Below are 16,664 nucleotides of genomic sequence, written 5' to 3'. Positions count from 1 at the left end.
ACACACTTAAAAATTATTAAGGACACCAAATAGCATTTGTTTATGTGGTTATACCTAGTAATATCTACTGTGCAAGAAATTAAAACTGAGAAATTTTAAATGTTTATTTGCTTCAAAATAATAATAAGCCTTTATATGTCAACATAAATAACATTTTTATGAAAAAAAAATAATGTTTTCCAAAGCAAAAATATCTACTGAAAAGGATGGCATTGCTTTACATTTTTTCAAATATATTTCAATGTTTGGTTTAATAGAAGACAGCCAGATTCTCACATCTTCTGTACTCAGTCTGTTGTGATATGTTGTTTTCGTTGAAGAATATGAAGAAACAAATCAGCCTCACACATGTAGTTAGAAAAGGAAGGATGATTTTAATAGTATTTTCAGATAATTATGGGTATTCTTTGAAATTACACCAAAAATTTACAATTTTATTTTAAAAGTTAAAGGATAGAATCAAAAATTTTGTCAGGACCATTGAGTACTTTGATATATTATAATCCATTGCCCTGGCTTGAACTTTGAATGAACGTAGGTATGATTTTGTAACACATTTCTTGGTAACTTGAAAAATATATATCCTTCTAAGTGTTGACATATTTCATTATTTATATTAAAAAACCATTTTCATTAATATAACCACCAAACTCATAAAAAAGGACTTTGAAGTATTAGAAGCTCTCAAACTCATAGTATTATATGTTTTCCACAGTTCTGATTTGTGTTTAAAAGTTATCTTTGACAAAACAACAATTCCTGTGTTTTTCTGGAATTGACACGCCCATTTCATTCATTTCGAGAAAATGTCTGCCGAATATCTAAGTCTGAATAATCACAGTTTGTCAGTATTCTTTCATTCCTTCAAGTAACAATGGTATTCTGTTCAAAACCTGACTAGTTCAGCATGCAACTCAAACAACTGCATAAGTGCTTTTCCTTGAGACAGTCATCATCCTTTGATATGGAACAGCAGTATTGTATTCATACTACTCATTTTGCCAGACTCAAGGGACAAGTTTAAAGTAAGTTAAATTAGTATTTACTGTTGCATTGAGAACAATGTTAAATGAAACTATCTTTTCTTTTTTGAAACTATTAAATTTTTTTTAACTCTTAGTGCATGATAGTGAATAATACAAGGACTATTCATACTATTTGGATCCACCACCTCAATCTGCACTAAGGTGCCAACCCACCATTGCTTTTGTAAATGTCAACATAGTGAAAGAGGCAAATGTCATAGTACTATTATTGAAATAATTCAGCCTTTGGACTCCTGATAGGGCCTCGGGGACCCTCATGGGACTGTGGACTTAAAGAATCACCAGTATAATCAAATGAGCAAACTGGTTTGTTTCTTGAAGATATATGGGTCAAAATTATGTCTTTTGAATCTTATTTTTTCAGTGAGACAATGTTACAGTGCTATCCTCTGAATAGAGATCTTATTCAGGGGTGAGAACCTTTTTTTGGCCAACGGCCATTTGGGTATTTATAACATCATTCACGGGCCATACAAAATTATCACTTTAAAAATTAGCCTGCTATATTTAGTCAAACATTTAATTAATTCACCCCTAATGCCTTGGCAGGGCCAGACCAAATGATTTCATAGGCCTTATACAGTCCACAGGCCAGACATTCCCCACCCCTGGTATGTAAATAACTACCAGTATAGTACCCTACTTAAGCATTATAAATGGTTCACCCTCACTCTGTAATCCCAATTAATTCCAGAGCAGGGAATAGAATATCTCCTCCCTAAGTCAAAATGAGAAAAGGCTTCACAAAGTCTTTTACGGATACAAGACCAGGAATTGTAATTTCTGGCTAACTCGACTTATTTCCAAAGAGATACTATTTCTGTACTTGGATGGCATCTAATGTTTCCCCAGGATATCTTATCTACTAATAGATACAGAGAGGCCTCTTTTAAGTAATAGCCTTGTTTTGGAAAGATAATTTTATTAGAGATATAATTGAGCGTGGCTCTTTAAAACTCAGTTTAGAACATTTAAAATTGATGAGCTTTTAAATAAATATAAAATTTTTCAGCTTTTCCTAAAAAGATAAGATCAACATTATTTGTCCAGTGCCCTATGTATATCACAGCTGTCATTCTTTATATCCTCCAGGCTATTTTACTCATTTGCATTCAATGACTGGCTCCTATAGATGTTTGAATAACTGATTTCTACTCTTGTTCATTATTGTTTAGTTTCTCCTCCTTTATAACAACATGTTTGTTTTGCTAATTATTCTGGTGTGATAGCAAAACAGATTATTGAGACTTCAAATAAAAGATGGTTCTCTTCTGTACTTTTCTAATGAGAAAGGCACTACCCAATATGATAAAGTATTTCATATTTTGATAAAATTGAAGTTAAACAATAGTAACATGTTTTAGCTTTTAATTTTGAGTTTACAAATCATTTTATTTTCTTATTTTTATTGATTTTAGAAAGATGAAAGGAGAGGAAGAAAGGGAAACTTAGATCGGTTGCTGATCATACACACCCCAACTGGGGATCGAAACCGTAATCTGGGTATGTGCCCTGACTGGGAATCCAACCTGCTGCCTTTTGGTATATGGGACCATGCTCCAACCAACTGAGCCACACCAGCTGGGCAACTAATAATTTTAAATGGTTGTTCTATGGCATTCTGCTAAATGTACAGGTTTTACATTGATTTTTGTTTCTTTATTCATCTCCTTTAGTGTCCCCTCTGTCTTTATATATAGTGGTAATTGAAAATGAAATTCTTCCCATCCTTTCCTAATTATTTAATGTTCACAGAATTATATTCATCATTGAAGCTAAGCATAATTTAACTGGGAAATGTACAATTTCTACTCTGAAATCTGAACTTGCAAATGACATTTAATTGTTATCCTAAGAAGATATAGCTAACCAGAAATTATTAGCTGTAGAGTTAAGTTTTATTGCTTACCAGTGGTTCTCAACCTTCCTAATGCTGCAACCCTTTAATACAGTTCCTCATGTTGTAGTGACCCCCAACCATAAAATTATTTTCGTTGCTACTTTAAACTGTAATTTTGCTACTGTTATGAATCATAATGTAAATATCTGATATGCAGGATGTATTTAGGCGACCCCTGTGAAAGGGTCGTTCAACCCCCAAAGGGGTCGCGACCCACAGGTTGAGAACCGCTGGCTTAGGCAGTCTATAAGTGGCTAGGTTCTTTTTTTATTTTTTAAAAACAAGTAATATACCTTCTCATTTTAGAAAATGTATATAAGGGGGGAAAGAGTTCCTCTACACTTAATTAATGACTGCTAAAATTTTGTTGTATATCATTCTGTTATTTTTTTCTTTGCATTCAAATATTTATATAAATGGATCATAATAGGAAGGCAGTGAATAAGAGCTTAGGTTCTGGAATCACTAGTAGGTATATGGCCTTTAGAAAGTTACTTTACCTCTGTAACCATAATTATCTCATCTGTAAAATTTCAAAATTCATATTAATCACTTATCACAAAGTTTGAAATACAAGTAATGCTCCCTAAATGTTAGCTATTATTATTAAACTATAATATTTTATCCTAAACAATAAAGTTTAAAAATATTTTATCCTAGCTCATTCATTTAGTAATATAAACATCATTACATGTTTTTAAATAATCTTGTACAACATTATTATTGTTTGCTATTCTAATTTGTGGAGGCAGCATCGTTTTTTCAGCAGCCCCTACTATGGATATTTCAGTTGTTATTTCAGTTTTTAAAACAATGATATAATGATCTGGAAGTTAAATGTTTCACAGTTTTCTCTTTTTAATTTATTTATTTTATTTATTTGTTTGTTTATTTCAGAGAGGAAAAGAGAGGGAGAGAGAGATTAAAACATCAATAATGAGAGAGAATCATTGATCAGCTGCTTCCTGCATACCCCCTACTGGAGATCGAGCCCACAACCCAGGCATGTGCCTTTGACCGGAATTGAACCAGGGACCCTTCAGTCTGCAGGCCGACACTCTATCCACTGAGCCAAACTGGCTATGGCACAGTTTTCTCTTTTTAAATTTTTTTTATTTATTTTTAGAGAGAGAGGAAGGGATATGGAGAGAAAAAGAAACATCCATCGGTGTCTCCCACACACCCCTTACCGGGGATCAAGCTGGAAACCCCAAGCATGTGCCCTGACTAGGAATCAAACTGCCAACCTCTTGGTACATGGGACGTTGCCCAACCAACTGAGCCACACTGGCCAGAACTACAGTTTTCTCTTAATTAAACCTAGCAACTGTATTAATTCTACCTTTGTTTAAAGTATATGCAGAATCTTTAGTTCATTATTCATATAATTATGTGTGTTTTTTATTGTCTAAAGTTTTACATGTCTCCTTTTCCTCCGATTGATCCCCCTCTCCCCCCAGCCATTCCCACTCTAGGCATGCCCCCACCTCCCCAGTGTCTGTGTCCATTGGTTATGCGAATATGCATGCACACAAGTCCTTTGGTTGTTCTCTAACCTCCCCACCACCACCACCACCACCACCATTTGTCTCTGGATCTATTCTTGTTCATCAAATTATGTTGATCATTATATCCCACATATGAGTGAGATCATGTGATATTTATCTTTCTCCGACTGGCTTATTTCGCTGAGCATAATGCTCTCCAGTTCCATCCATGTTGTTGCAAATGGTAAAAATTCCTTCTTTTGTATAGTGGCGTAGTATTCCATTGTATAGATGTACCATAGCTTTTTAATCCACTCATCTGCTGATGGGCACTTAGGCTGTTTCCAAATCTTAGCTATTGTAAATTGTGCTGCTATGAACATAGGGGTGCATATATCCTTTCTGATTGGTGTTTCTGGTTTCTTGGGATATAGTTTTAGAAGTGGGATTGCTGGGTCAAATGGAAGTTCCATTTTTAACTTTCTGAGGAACCTCCATACGATTTTTCATAGTGGCTGCACCAGTCTGCATTCCCACCAGCAGGGCACGAGGGTTCCTTTTTCTCCACATCTTTGCCAGCACTTGTCGTTTGTTGATTTGTTGATGATAGCCATTCTGACAGGTGTGAGATGGTGTCTCATTGTTATTTTGTCACTCTCAGATGATTAGGACTTTGAGCATGTTTTTTTTTTTTTAAATATATTTTATTGATTTTTTACAGAGAGGAAGGGAGAGAGATAGAGAGCCAGAAACATCGATGAGAGAGAAACATCGATCAGCCGCCTCCTGCATATCCCCTACTGGGGATATGCCCCCAACCAAGGCACATGCCCTTGACCGGAATCGAACCCGGGACCCTTCAGTCCTCAGGCCGACGCTCTATCCACTGAGCCAAACCAGTTTCGGCATTGAGCATGTTTTTATATGTCTCTGGGCCTTCTTTATGTCCTCTTTCAAAAAGGGTCTATTTAGATCCTTTGCCCATTTTTTTATTGGGTTGTTTATCTTCCTTTTGTTAAGTTGTATGAGTTCTCTGTGAATTTTGGAGATTAAACACTTATCGGAAATATCATTGGCAAATATGTTCTCCCATGCAGTGGACTTTCTTGTTGTTTTGTTGATGGTTTCTTGTGGTGTGCAGAAGCTTTTTATTTTGATGTAGTCCCATTTGTTTATTTTCCCCTTAGTCTCCATTGCCCTAGCAGCTGTGTCTGTAAAGATATTGCTACGACATATGTCTGCTATTTTGCTGCCTATGGAGTCTTGTAGAATTTTTATGGTTTCCCATCTTACATTTAAGTCCTTTAGCCATTTTGAGTTTGTTTTTGTGTATGGTGTAAGTTGGTGATCTAGTTTCATTATTTTGCATGTATGTGACCAAATTTCCCAACATCATTTATTGAAGAGACTTCTTGACTCCATTGTATGTTCTTGCCTCCTTTGTCAAATATTATTAATTGAGCATAATGGCTTGGGTCGATTTCTGGGCTCTCTGTGCTGTTCTATTGGTCTATATGTCTGTTCTTGTGCCAGAACCAGGCAGTTTTGAGAACCGTGGCTTGGTAATATGGCTGGATATCCAGTATTGTCATCCCTCTAACTTTGTTCTTCTTTCTCAAGATTGCTGTGGTATTCGGGGTCTTTTTTTCATTCCAGATGAATTTTTGGAAAGTTTGTTCTAGATCTTTGAAATATGCCATTGGTATTTTAATGGGGATTGCATTGAATCTGTAAATTGCTTTGGGTAGTATGGACATTTTAATGATGTTGATCCTACCAATACGTGAACATGGTATGTTCTTCCATCTGTTTATATCTTTCTCTATCTCTTTTTTCAATGTCCTGTAGTTTTTTAAATACAGGTCTTTTACATCCTTAGTTAAGTTTATTCCTAGGTATCTTAGTTTTTCTTTATTCATATAATTCATATGAATACCAAGAACAGATAATTTTTGCATCTTGATGAATTCAATTTAATGATATTCAATTAAAAGCAGTTTTTAGTATTTGCATATGACTTATTTATTGGCAGACATTTAAAAAATTATGGATCCAAAGTTGTTTGAAAACTTAACATTGAGTATGTAAAAGTAATTGCACTATGAGGCACTAAATATTGAGGGTCAGCCCAACTGCCACTTTGAAATATTTTTTAAATAGGCCTCAGTTTTTATATTTATAATATCATGGTATTAAATTAAGTAACCTCTAAAGTTCCTTGTAGGCCTATAAATCTGTTTCTTTGAAATAAGTTTCTATACTGACTGAATAAATATTGTTACCATTCTGTTTAGCCCTTCTCTCTGATGTTATATTAATATCCAATTAATATAAAATAATTTACATTTATTTATCCAGCCTTTACATTCCATGTTACTACATAAAGTTGGGGGTTATCAACTGAAAATGCTCTAACTTTAGTCAAGATTTTTCTCATTTAGGTCAAGCTTAATTCTGTTAAATGAAATAATGATTTATCTTGGTATCCACTAGATTTTGTGCAAGCGATAGGAAAATAGGAAAGTGAGAAGTATAGAAATACAAGGAATAATTAAATTAAGAATACTAGCTTTCATTTTAATTAAAAAGTTTTGATTCCTTTAAACTTCTTTTTGATAGTTTAGGGCATGTTTGTGCAAAAGCAGCTCAACAGAAATAACCTATGCCATCATTATTTCAGCAACAGAATTTATTAGATAGAGCCATGATTTAAATCCATATAATTGCCCTAGCTCAGTGGTTCTCAACCTGTGGGTCGCGACCCCTTTGGGGGTCGAACGACCCTTTCACAGGGGTTGCCTAAGACCATCAGAAAACACATATATAATTACATATTGTTTTTGTGATTAATCACTACGCTTTAATTATGTTCAATTTGTAACAATGAAATTGGGGGTCACCGCAACATGAGGAAGGTTGAGAACCACTGCCCTAGCTGGTTTGCCTCAGTGGCTAGAGTGTCGGCCTGCAGACTGAAGGGTGCCAGGTTCGAATCAGGTTAGGGGTACGTGCCAGTTCCAGATATGTCGGAGGCAGCCAGTCAATGATTCTCTCTCATCATTGATGTTTCTATCTTCTCTCTCCCCTGATTCTCTATCATCATTGATATATCTCTCCCCTCTCCCAAATCAATAAAATATATTTTTTTAAAAAAACCACCCAAGAAAACAAGGGCAAGAAGGGTCGACATTTTAAATCAATCAATCAATCAATCAATCAATCAATAAATATCCATATAATTAACTGGCCATGTCTCATCTCATTCATGACTTTAATAAAGAGCATATCCCAAATTAAATTATTCTCTGGATCATTATATTTTAAAATGATATATATTCTAAAATTGGCCATGCCAAAACTTCAGGATTAAAGACAAATCCTAAAAAAGTATTTTCTTACTTACAGAAGTTGGTTCAAATTTTCAAGTTGAAAGTAAAACTCTTTTTAATGTCCTCCTCCAAATCATAGCTACCAGAAACAATCTATAGCTTTACTAATATACACTGAGTGGTATTGGTTGGAAGATAGTTTCTAAGTAAGAAGTTTTTTTTCTATTATTGATGCCCATACTTTTTAAAAAGTGGCATAATAAAATCAGGTTAAAAATGTTTGTCTCTCAGGGTAATTAGGAGTAAGTTAGATAATTCTAAAAATAAGAGAATTCAGGCCCTAAGGCAAACAAACAGAAAAATTTGTTTAATCTATATAATCTAAATCAATAGAAAATATGTCAGGGGACAAGGATGGGAGTCTACATTAGTCATTTCATAGGTGAAAGTCTAAATTTTCTTAATTTCTGGTTCTCCAGAAAGTCACTGAACCTCTCTAAACCTGAGTTCTCTTATCAATAAAACAAACACACAAAATATAAACCTTTTCTCAAAAATTTTCTGCAAACATTTTGTAATAAAGAGAAATGTGAATGCATACACCCAGTGATATAGTCACTTACCTTTATGTGGCTTTTACAAGCCTAAACTTTCTTTGAAATTTCATATCTTTAAAAAAATTAATATGAAGTTGGATTTCTACTCTAAAGTCTATATGTTTGCTTCAATAAAAACATAACACAATTACTTATTATCGGCAAGAGGAATAATTTTTTACCTTGTTAGCAGTCGAAATGATTTTACAGTGAGCTCAGTTTTGAAAAATTAGACTAAAACAAAGCAAATCAACAACCCATATTGTATTCGCTTTCAGGCAATGTCTTTTTTAAATGATATTTCTAGAATTCAAACTTTTGTTAAAAAGCTGACTATAAACAGCAGTGATTTCACTGTTTTATAGGACACGTACTGGTAATTAATCCCTAAGAATAGATTCTCCAGTAATTAATCCCTAAAGAAAGATTCCTAGAATGTTACAAAAGAAGTAATACAGTGCAATATTTTCAGACTATTTTTAATAAATGTTTTGTTAAATATTCTAGCTGGGAGGCTGAATAGAATATTGAAATGGTTTTGATCCTCTGGTTTATATCTTTTACAATCTCAGTAAAATGCTTGTAGAAGGATTTCTTCAAGATAGAAAAATTATTAGTGATAACATTTTTTGTTTTGCAACTGACATTTTATTTTTCAGTATATGTAAATAATTAATAATTTCAACCAACTCATAATCCTTATAGTTCTTTACACCTGATTATCAAAATTTCATTAATATTGCAATGATCGTATATGTAACAGAAACATTTGCAGTTTAACCTCTCTTAGTTACTGATAGAGAATGTTTAGCCTCAGAGAAATGTATGTATAAAATTAGCTACATGTGAGGCTCTTACAATTATCATGAAGACCAAATTAATTCATTTTATTCAAATGCTAATCTTTTGTGATTTCTCTTATTCTGTTCCATCATAGTTGATTATTAAGGGTTGACTAGAATAAGTGAGAGCATTGCATTTCAAAATCTATTCATTTAACTTTTCTCTACTTCTCAAATTTTTGTTTATGAGACAAATCTTTTTCAGATTCTCTTTGAAAATTTTTAGTATTTGGAATTATTACCTGTTTTAGGAGCCACAAAAATATTACATGACAACTCTGACTTTAATAACCACATTGGTTTTCTAAAGTCTTCCTCTTATGATAGTTTAAATTTACAATATCAAATTTATATGCAGAAAATTGATCTCAAGCATTGACAAATGAGCTGTCTACTCCAAAAATCTATCTTTAAATTAGTATTATAGTCTTTTTTTTTCATGTTTAGTGTTCAATAGTGACTATCTTTTCTCTCTTATAATTCATATAATAACAAAATTTATTTAAGATGGAGAGATAAAGAGATATATACTTACATATAATCTAATAAGCATCAATTTTTGTCCTACCCATTTATTTCCAGGCCTATTAAGGAAATACAGCCTTAAACTATAAATTAGGAACTGTGGATGTTGTTTCTTGATTTGTCATTAATATTTTGTGTAACCTTGAATAAGATACCTTATGTTGCTAGACTTGATGTAATTTTAAGCTCTCTGGAAATTAAAAAAAAATATGTATGTAGAAAGTGGCATTCACTTGTTACTGAAAATTTGCTGAAAATCTTCACAGTTTTTGAAAGTTTTCAGAAAGCAGCATGAGGCACTAGACTATACTTTTATTGGAAACTGCATAGTTTATCTTTGTAATCAAGATATAGTGAGTCCCCCTTTAAAAAGGGAAACAACTTTTGATATGAAAATGTGATCTGAGGTCAAAGAAAATAGCACAAGAGAATTACTAGGAACGCATTGTCTACACAAAGGCCCTCTCTTATAGCGGGTAGACATTCTACTTGGTTTTCATTGTTTCTAAATTTGAGAATTCTGTTTGACTAAGCATGAGAATTGGTGATTATTATTTGGGCATAAATTTAGTTAATGCTGAAGAATTAGTAAAAACTATTTATATTGACTAAAACCAGAAGTTGACATTAAAATTCTTATGTGCCAAGATGCTGGTTTTTTTTTTCCAAAATGAAAATTCAATTCTTAGTATTTAGTAATCTCCATATACTATCTGAGATGTCCTAAAAAGGATAAAACAATATGTAGTGTGCCAAATATAATTTTGTAGTATGGTCAGGTTTCTTTTCTTCAGGGGATTTTAACACTCAGAACTTGACATCCTGTTGATGCTTCTCTGCTGTCTCCTAATACAAGCAGAAGCATTCCAGCTAACTTTACCTGTGCAGTCTGAAGGGAGGCTATCATTCTACGCACGTACGAATCCACTTGATCGGAAGCTTCTTTCCCCTTCTCCCTCTCTATTTTCATTTTTTTTTCTTTTTGTCTTCCTCTTTAAAGAAAATATTTGTTGTTTTACAGCTCTACTAAAAAGCAAATGAATTTCTAGTTTATCCCTCATCTGATAAAACATTTTGTGTTAAGAACCTTCTTTTTTCTCATTTATGTAATGATATAAAACGAGTTTTTAAAATGGCAACTTTATTTTCCCCTCTTACCTAGGAGGAAAATTCAACTGAAATACAGAAAGCTTTGAGGGAGTGACTGTATCTGACATTGGTCTGGCATTAAAATTTTCTGGTTGGGCAGCACAATTGTTTAATTGGGAATCTCAGTGACAGCTGAACAACCTCAATGCTTGGGTCAGCAAGCGGAGGATCTTCACTCTGTCACCTATTAAGAATGATGCTTGTCAGGACTGATCTTTCCACTTGGGGAACATTTATGTATCTAATCATATCATTAATGTTTTCTGATATTACAATGTAATAGATACTAAAACACTGAAAGAAACAAAATTCTATGCATAGGTATATTTGTAATTCTTTGTTTTTCATAAACCAAATGCAAATGTAACACTACTCCAGATACTGCTTCATCAGAAATCCCCAAGATAACTGAAAGTAAGTGCACATTTCTTCATCAGGAATAGTGCCATAACAATGATTGCATTCTACTGACCAGCCTATTTGCAGAGCATGTCATATAGCCTCTGGGTTAGTTAACTCCTCGACCTCCTAAGAGGTACCTCAAAGAGTCAATTGATGTTTTTGCATGTATTTACTAATGCGTAGAAAAATTTTTAAGTTCACTTTTTCTTTATTCTGTCTTTTTTACCCATCTTCCCTCATTGTAGCAAATTAGACGGCCGGATGAAAGCAAAGGAGTTGCTAGTAGAGTTGGATCCCTCAAAGTAAATATGTTTCTAACATTTTTTGGCAAGATTTTGTCTATAGCCTACACTTCTTCCTTTTTGGCGGGTGGTGGGAGGAAGGGAGCTTTTTCCATTTTTCACCATCCCATTTTTTTTATTTTAATATTTTTATTGGCTGTTGGGTCATATTTTTTGTTTGTTTCAGCTACACATAGAGCAACCAGCTGAAGGCAAGCTGACAAATAACTAGCTTTGAATGGCACTACAGACAAGAAAAAGGGCAACTGCCTCACTACAGGTGCCATAATTTGGGGTTCTAGAGTAAACCGTTCCTCTGACTGATGTCACTATGTGTTAAGTTCCTGTTATACAAAAAACTAATATTTATTTTCAGAATACTATCTTCCCTGTTTATGTTTTTTATAAAAAATAATTAAGTATTATTTTGGTGTTATTACCATTTATAGTTTATTCCAGAAAAATAATTATGAATTAATAACATATTTTATACATATATAAAAATCTTAAGAATTAGAAATGTTATATGATGCTGGTATAATGGGCTCACATTATAGCTAACAGTATTTAAGCACTGAATCCCCTTTATTTTATTTTTTAAATTAAAAAATTGATATAACAATCAGCAGAAACAATATACATCTAATGTTTGCCCATTTTTGTATGTGATTTGCTAATTTACAACTTAAATATTTCTGATCTGATGGTCCCATTTACTAGCTGTTAAATATCTTGGGTACTTGATACTCTAACATTTAGTCACAATGAATAGGTAAACAAGTTATCAATCCTAAGAAACACAGACATAGTTAAAAGTTGCATTGATAATTTTTAATGCTGCTCCCATAAATGTAAGATAAAATTTGAATTTTTAAAATACACAAAGGAATCTCCCCCCCCCACCCCCCCAAATTAACAGCTTCTTATATGTCAATCCCATTTGTTCTTGCAACAGTAGTAACTGTTAAACTAATCAAAATGACAGATGCTTCATTACACTGGGATGTTTCCAAAATTCAATAACTATGTAGCGGTTGCCAACCGGTGGTTTGCGGACCACTGGTGGTCCGTGAGGTCAGAAAGGTTGGTGACCGCTGGTTTAGATTCTAGAGGCCTAATATTAAGTTATTTCAAAATTTTACACACCTTCAATTTATTTCCATTTAACAATTTATTAAGCACTAATTTCTGCACTTTTTCCTCTCCTTGCCTCTTCTGCCTTCTTAATTTTACTTTTTTTGTATTTGTTTATTTATTTGTGTGTGTGCCACTTGTGTGATTGCACATGGATGAAGGTGTGTCTGTACGTTTGTGTCCTTAATTCCAGACAAATCATCCTCTCTGTTCTCTAACACTGCTATATACTGGGTATCATTTTTTAAAATGTTATTTCACTAAGGATAATTAGAGGAGATAGGAAGTGTTGATTAAATTTCTATTTCAAAAATGAGGCAAGTTAAAATTATTCAGTCACAAATATATTAGTTTATGTATCCTGATGATTATCAGTAACATTCCTCACTGTCTACTGTGAGGTATCTATCATATTTTACCTTTGTCTTTAAGGAAAGGTAAATCTATAATCATTTAGACTATGGATTATGACTCACACTCAAATGTGCAGAGCAACATAACTTTGGAGAAGTTATTGATAGTTAAATAAAGATCAAATAGCATCCTTAACTGCAGCACCATCTGCTATAAACTGGATTGTATGTGTGAGTATGTGTGTGTTTAATTATCTCTGTGTTCAGCTTTTGTGTGTATAGAACTTCAAGTTATAATTGTATGTTTGTTGTTTTTAAGTATATATACAGTATGATTATATATATATATATATATACACACATTATTTATAAGAACAAAAGATAGATATTTGGGTTCAGTCAGTTTACTTTAATGTGGATGCAGCCTTAAATCAAAGAGTGTATTTGGGAAAGAAAGGCAAATTTCATAATTTTTAAATATTTTTACTCCATATTTCTACCAAATAGAAAAATCTTAAGTGGATCTCTAGGGGATTAGAAGGGTAGTTACAGTATTTCTTTTCTCTAATGCTTTGGGGAGACAAGATGCAATAATTAAAATATTGGCTTCCCTAGTCACAGCTTTATTTAGCATGTATTCTTGTATTATACAAAGATCTTTGATGTGTTGAAATGTTTGCCAAAGGCAGTGAGAAATGTGCAATGCTATGATCTTATTTTTAAAAGAAAAACTGAAAAGAGAACAAGTTGCTTTTTCAATTCATTTTTTGATGTTTACATGTAGCTCCATCGAAAGCTGGATGAGCTCAGAGATCACCTAGAAGGCAATGTGAAAGGATACTCTCTCAGAGTACATGTACGATTTTACTTGGTGATTTTTTTTCCCCTAAACTTCTGCTGACTGGTAATTCCAAATCTGATTGGTTTGTCCTCTCATCTCCATTTTTGTTTACTTTTTTTCTCTTTTCTCCCTCTTTTCTAGCTGCAGCTTCATGCTCATGTTTATGAAATACAGATTAAATTGGCAGAGCAGAGGACCCTTAAGCCACACTAGCATTGAGGTTGATTTAATAACATTCTGGATTCATTACAAAATAAAAACTTCCTTTGCAAAATCTGTGTTTCTTATACAATTACATAATTTTCTGAGGATCTTTTCATGAGACTTCATTTGGAGCTTTTCTGTTGACTGTCTCTTCTGTCCCCTGTTAGATGTGTCAACAGGATTATAATTTATGGGCTGAATCCAAGCGATAGAGCCTTTATGATTCAATTTCAGTTGTCAAGGAAAATGATCTATGTTAGAGTATAGGTATTCTGGCAAGTAGACTTTTTTCTGAATTAATAGACTTTTCTCAACTCATATTCTTTAGGATTAACTGTAAGATATTTTTTGTTTAAAAATAAAATAGTAAGCATCTTTACCAGGAACAACATCATGTAACATCTTACTTGAGATAAAGGATAATATGCTTAAGATAACACTTTGAAGGAGAACAATACCTTATAGCCACTCAATACTGTGCATATATTATATAATCAAAGGCAAAAATAGTATTTTTGTGACCAGTAGTTCAGACTCAGAATACTTAGCTCTTCTACTGAATATACATTTCTAAGATAAATGGAAGTAAATCTCAAAAATGGTATATGATATAAATATGGCAGAAGAAAAGCTAAATTATTGTTGTATAGTAAAACCTCGATATAACAGATTAATTCAGGAGAGGGAGTGTTCATTATAGCTGAAAGTCCATTATATAATAAAGGAGGTTTTCTAAATGCATGTTAAAAACTTGACAAATTAGTTAGTTTACTTGTTTTTACTTATGTGGACATATTTGTGTAATTAAAATTAAGTATGTATGAAAAGTTTAATTTCACAGAAAACTTTTCTAAATGTATACTGTAATTTTAATTTTAAACTGAGTAAGTTTAGTAAATGCATGCATTCATCAGTCATCACAAGTAAACAAATGCACAAAGCTGGGTTGGGGATCCTATTCAGAATATGCCGGATGCTCAAGGCTAGTTAAGAGTGTGAAGGCCCTATTCAGAGCATGCTGGATGTCCAAGAAGGTTCAGCCCCTGGCAGAGAGGCGCGGATCCATCTGGCGTAGTAGGGCAGGATCAAGATCTATGCCCCCAACATATGGTGCAGCAAGCATAGGATAAATGAGGAGCTGAGTTCCCAACAGTTAGTGCAGCCAGCAGGGTTGGAGGAGGAACTTGCTCTAACACTGGGGCATGGCTTAGCACAAGTCCAACCATCAGCAGGCATGCGTTAAAACTGCTGCAGAAAGTCTTGCCACAGGACAGCAGAACCAAGTAGCACAAGCACTGCGGTGTGGTCACGTGCTAATCATTCGTTGAACATTGTTTATAAGTGTTGGCTCTTGGATTTAAATATGTAGACTATAGTTGTAGGTATGTAATATTTATTTATGTCAGTGAAATTACTACAGTGTTTTCCCATCATATGGCCTATTCACTAAAATTTGTTTTAAAAGAATAGCAGTGAATTAATAACAAAAATAAAAAATAATAATCTGTTAATTTAATTATAAGCAAATCTTGGGTAAAAACATTTTAAAGTTATCAGTGTTAATATTCACATATGACATGTGGACTAGAAATTTTGTCCATTAAATTGAGGTCTGCAAAAATCAAGGGTTTACTCTAAATAATTCTGGCTCTATTTAGCCTTGACCTCCCATTCCTAAGGCTTTTTAAAAAGTGCCTATGAATCCTAGCCCTGACTTCTCCCAAGATTAGTGCTATACATTTAAATCATATTGCTATGATAGTTTTTGTTATACAGGGTTGAATGAAAAATAATAGTGATGTAATAATTCTCAGCTTGTTTTTAATTAGATACCACATATAGTTATTTATATCTCTATATTAAGTTTTGATTACTGAAGTCCAAAATTTTTTTTACTAATATCAGTAATTAAATTATAATAGCTAAATAGAGAAGGAAAGTATAACAAGTGTTTTCTACTTCTTCCTTTGGAGCCAGTCCTTCTTTTCTATTTATATTCTTATTAAAGCTAAAAGATCATTCACAATCGCCCTCAGACTATGTTCCACTGTTTAAAAAAAAATCAGCATGAACTCTGTCTAAATCAGTCTAAAGATACCTGGATATTATTCTAAAAACCACTAAAGATACTCTTATTATATTAATTAATATATGTATTTAGTGTCATACTCTTCCCTAATCAGGCATGAGAGCTGATATTCTTTTTCTTTCAATAAAACTAAGAATAGAAAATTGAGACTTGTTCACGTCAACTTGGTGTGGAGTTAGTGTTATGTTAGGGTTAAATGAAAAGTTCTGTACTTTGCAAATTAGTTTATCTCATGTCATTCTTCGATTTCTTTTTTCAACACCTATACTGCGTAGTATAGTACATAATGACCAGTCTCAGTATCTTCATCTTTTGTTTCATTTCATGGGGCTGAACTTGTTCTGTATACCTTTTTTTTTTCTGCAAAGATTGAATAGAGGTATATCATTCTGAGATTTCTGTTAACTAGAAGAGTAGAAAAAAAACTATCTAAAGGCAAATTATATCTTCTCTAGAGAGCTCAGCTAAGAAAAGATGCAAATAAAA

General features: G+C 33.1%; 1 protein-coding gene across 9 annotated transcripts in view; it reads left to right on the top strand.

The window, feature by feature from the left end:
- Window positions 1-16,664, top strand: part of GPHN (gephyrin) — a 435,000-nt gene that overhangs the window by 287,301 nt on the left and 131,035 nt on the right. For 6 of the 9 annotated variants that reach the window (XM_081088055.1, XM_081088059.1, XM_081088060.1 and 3 more), the window contains one exon: window positions 11,522-11,578. The exons of the other annotated variants lie outside the window; for them this stretch is intronic. In XM_081088055.1, the coding sequence (XP_080944181.1) occupies window positions 11,522-11,578 (57 nt within the window). The remainder of the gene's footprint in view (window positions 1-11,521; window positions 11,579-16,664) is intronic. 9 annotated transcript variants of the gene reach the window in all.

Source organism: Myotis nattereri (assembly GCF_964212035.1).
Source record: "Myotis nattereri genome assembly, chromosome: 1".
Lineage (NCBI taxonomy): Eukaryota > Metazoa > Chordata > Mammalia > Chiroptera > Vespertilionidae > Myotis > Myotis nattereri.
Note: the sequence above shows the minus strand (reverse complement) of the source record. Positions and strands in the feature narration are given on the sequence as shown.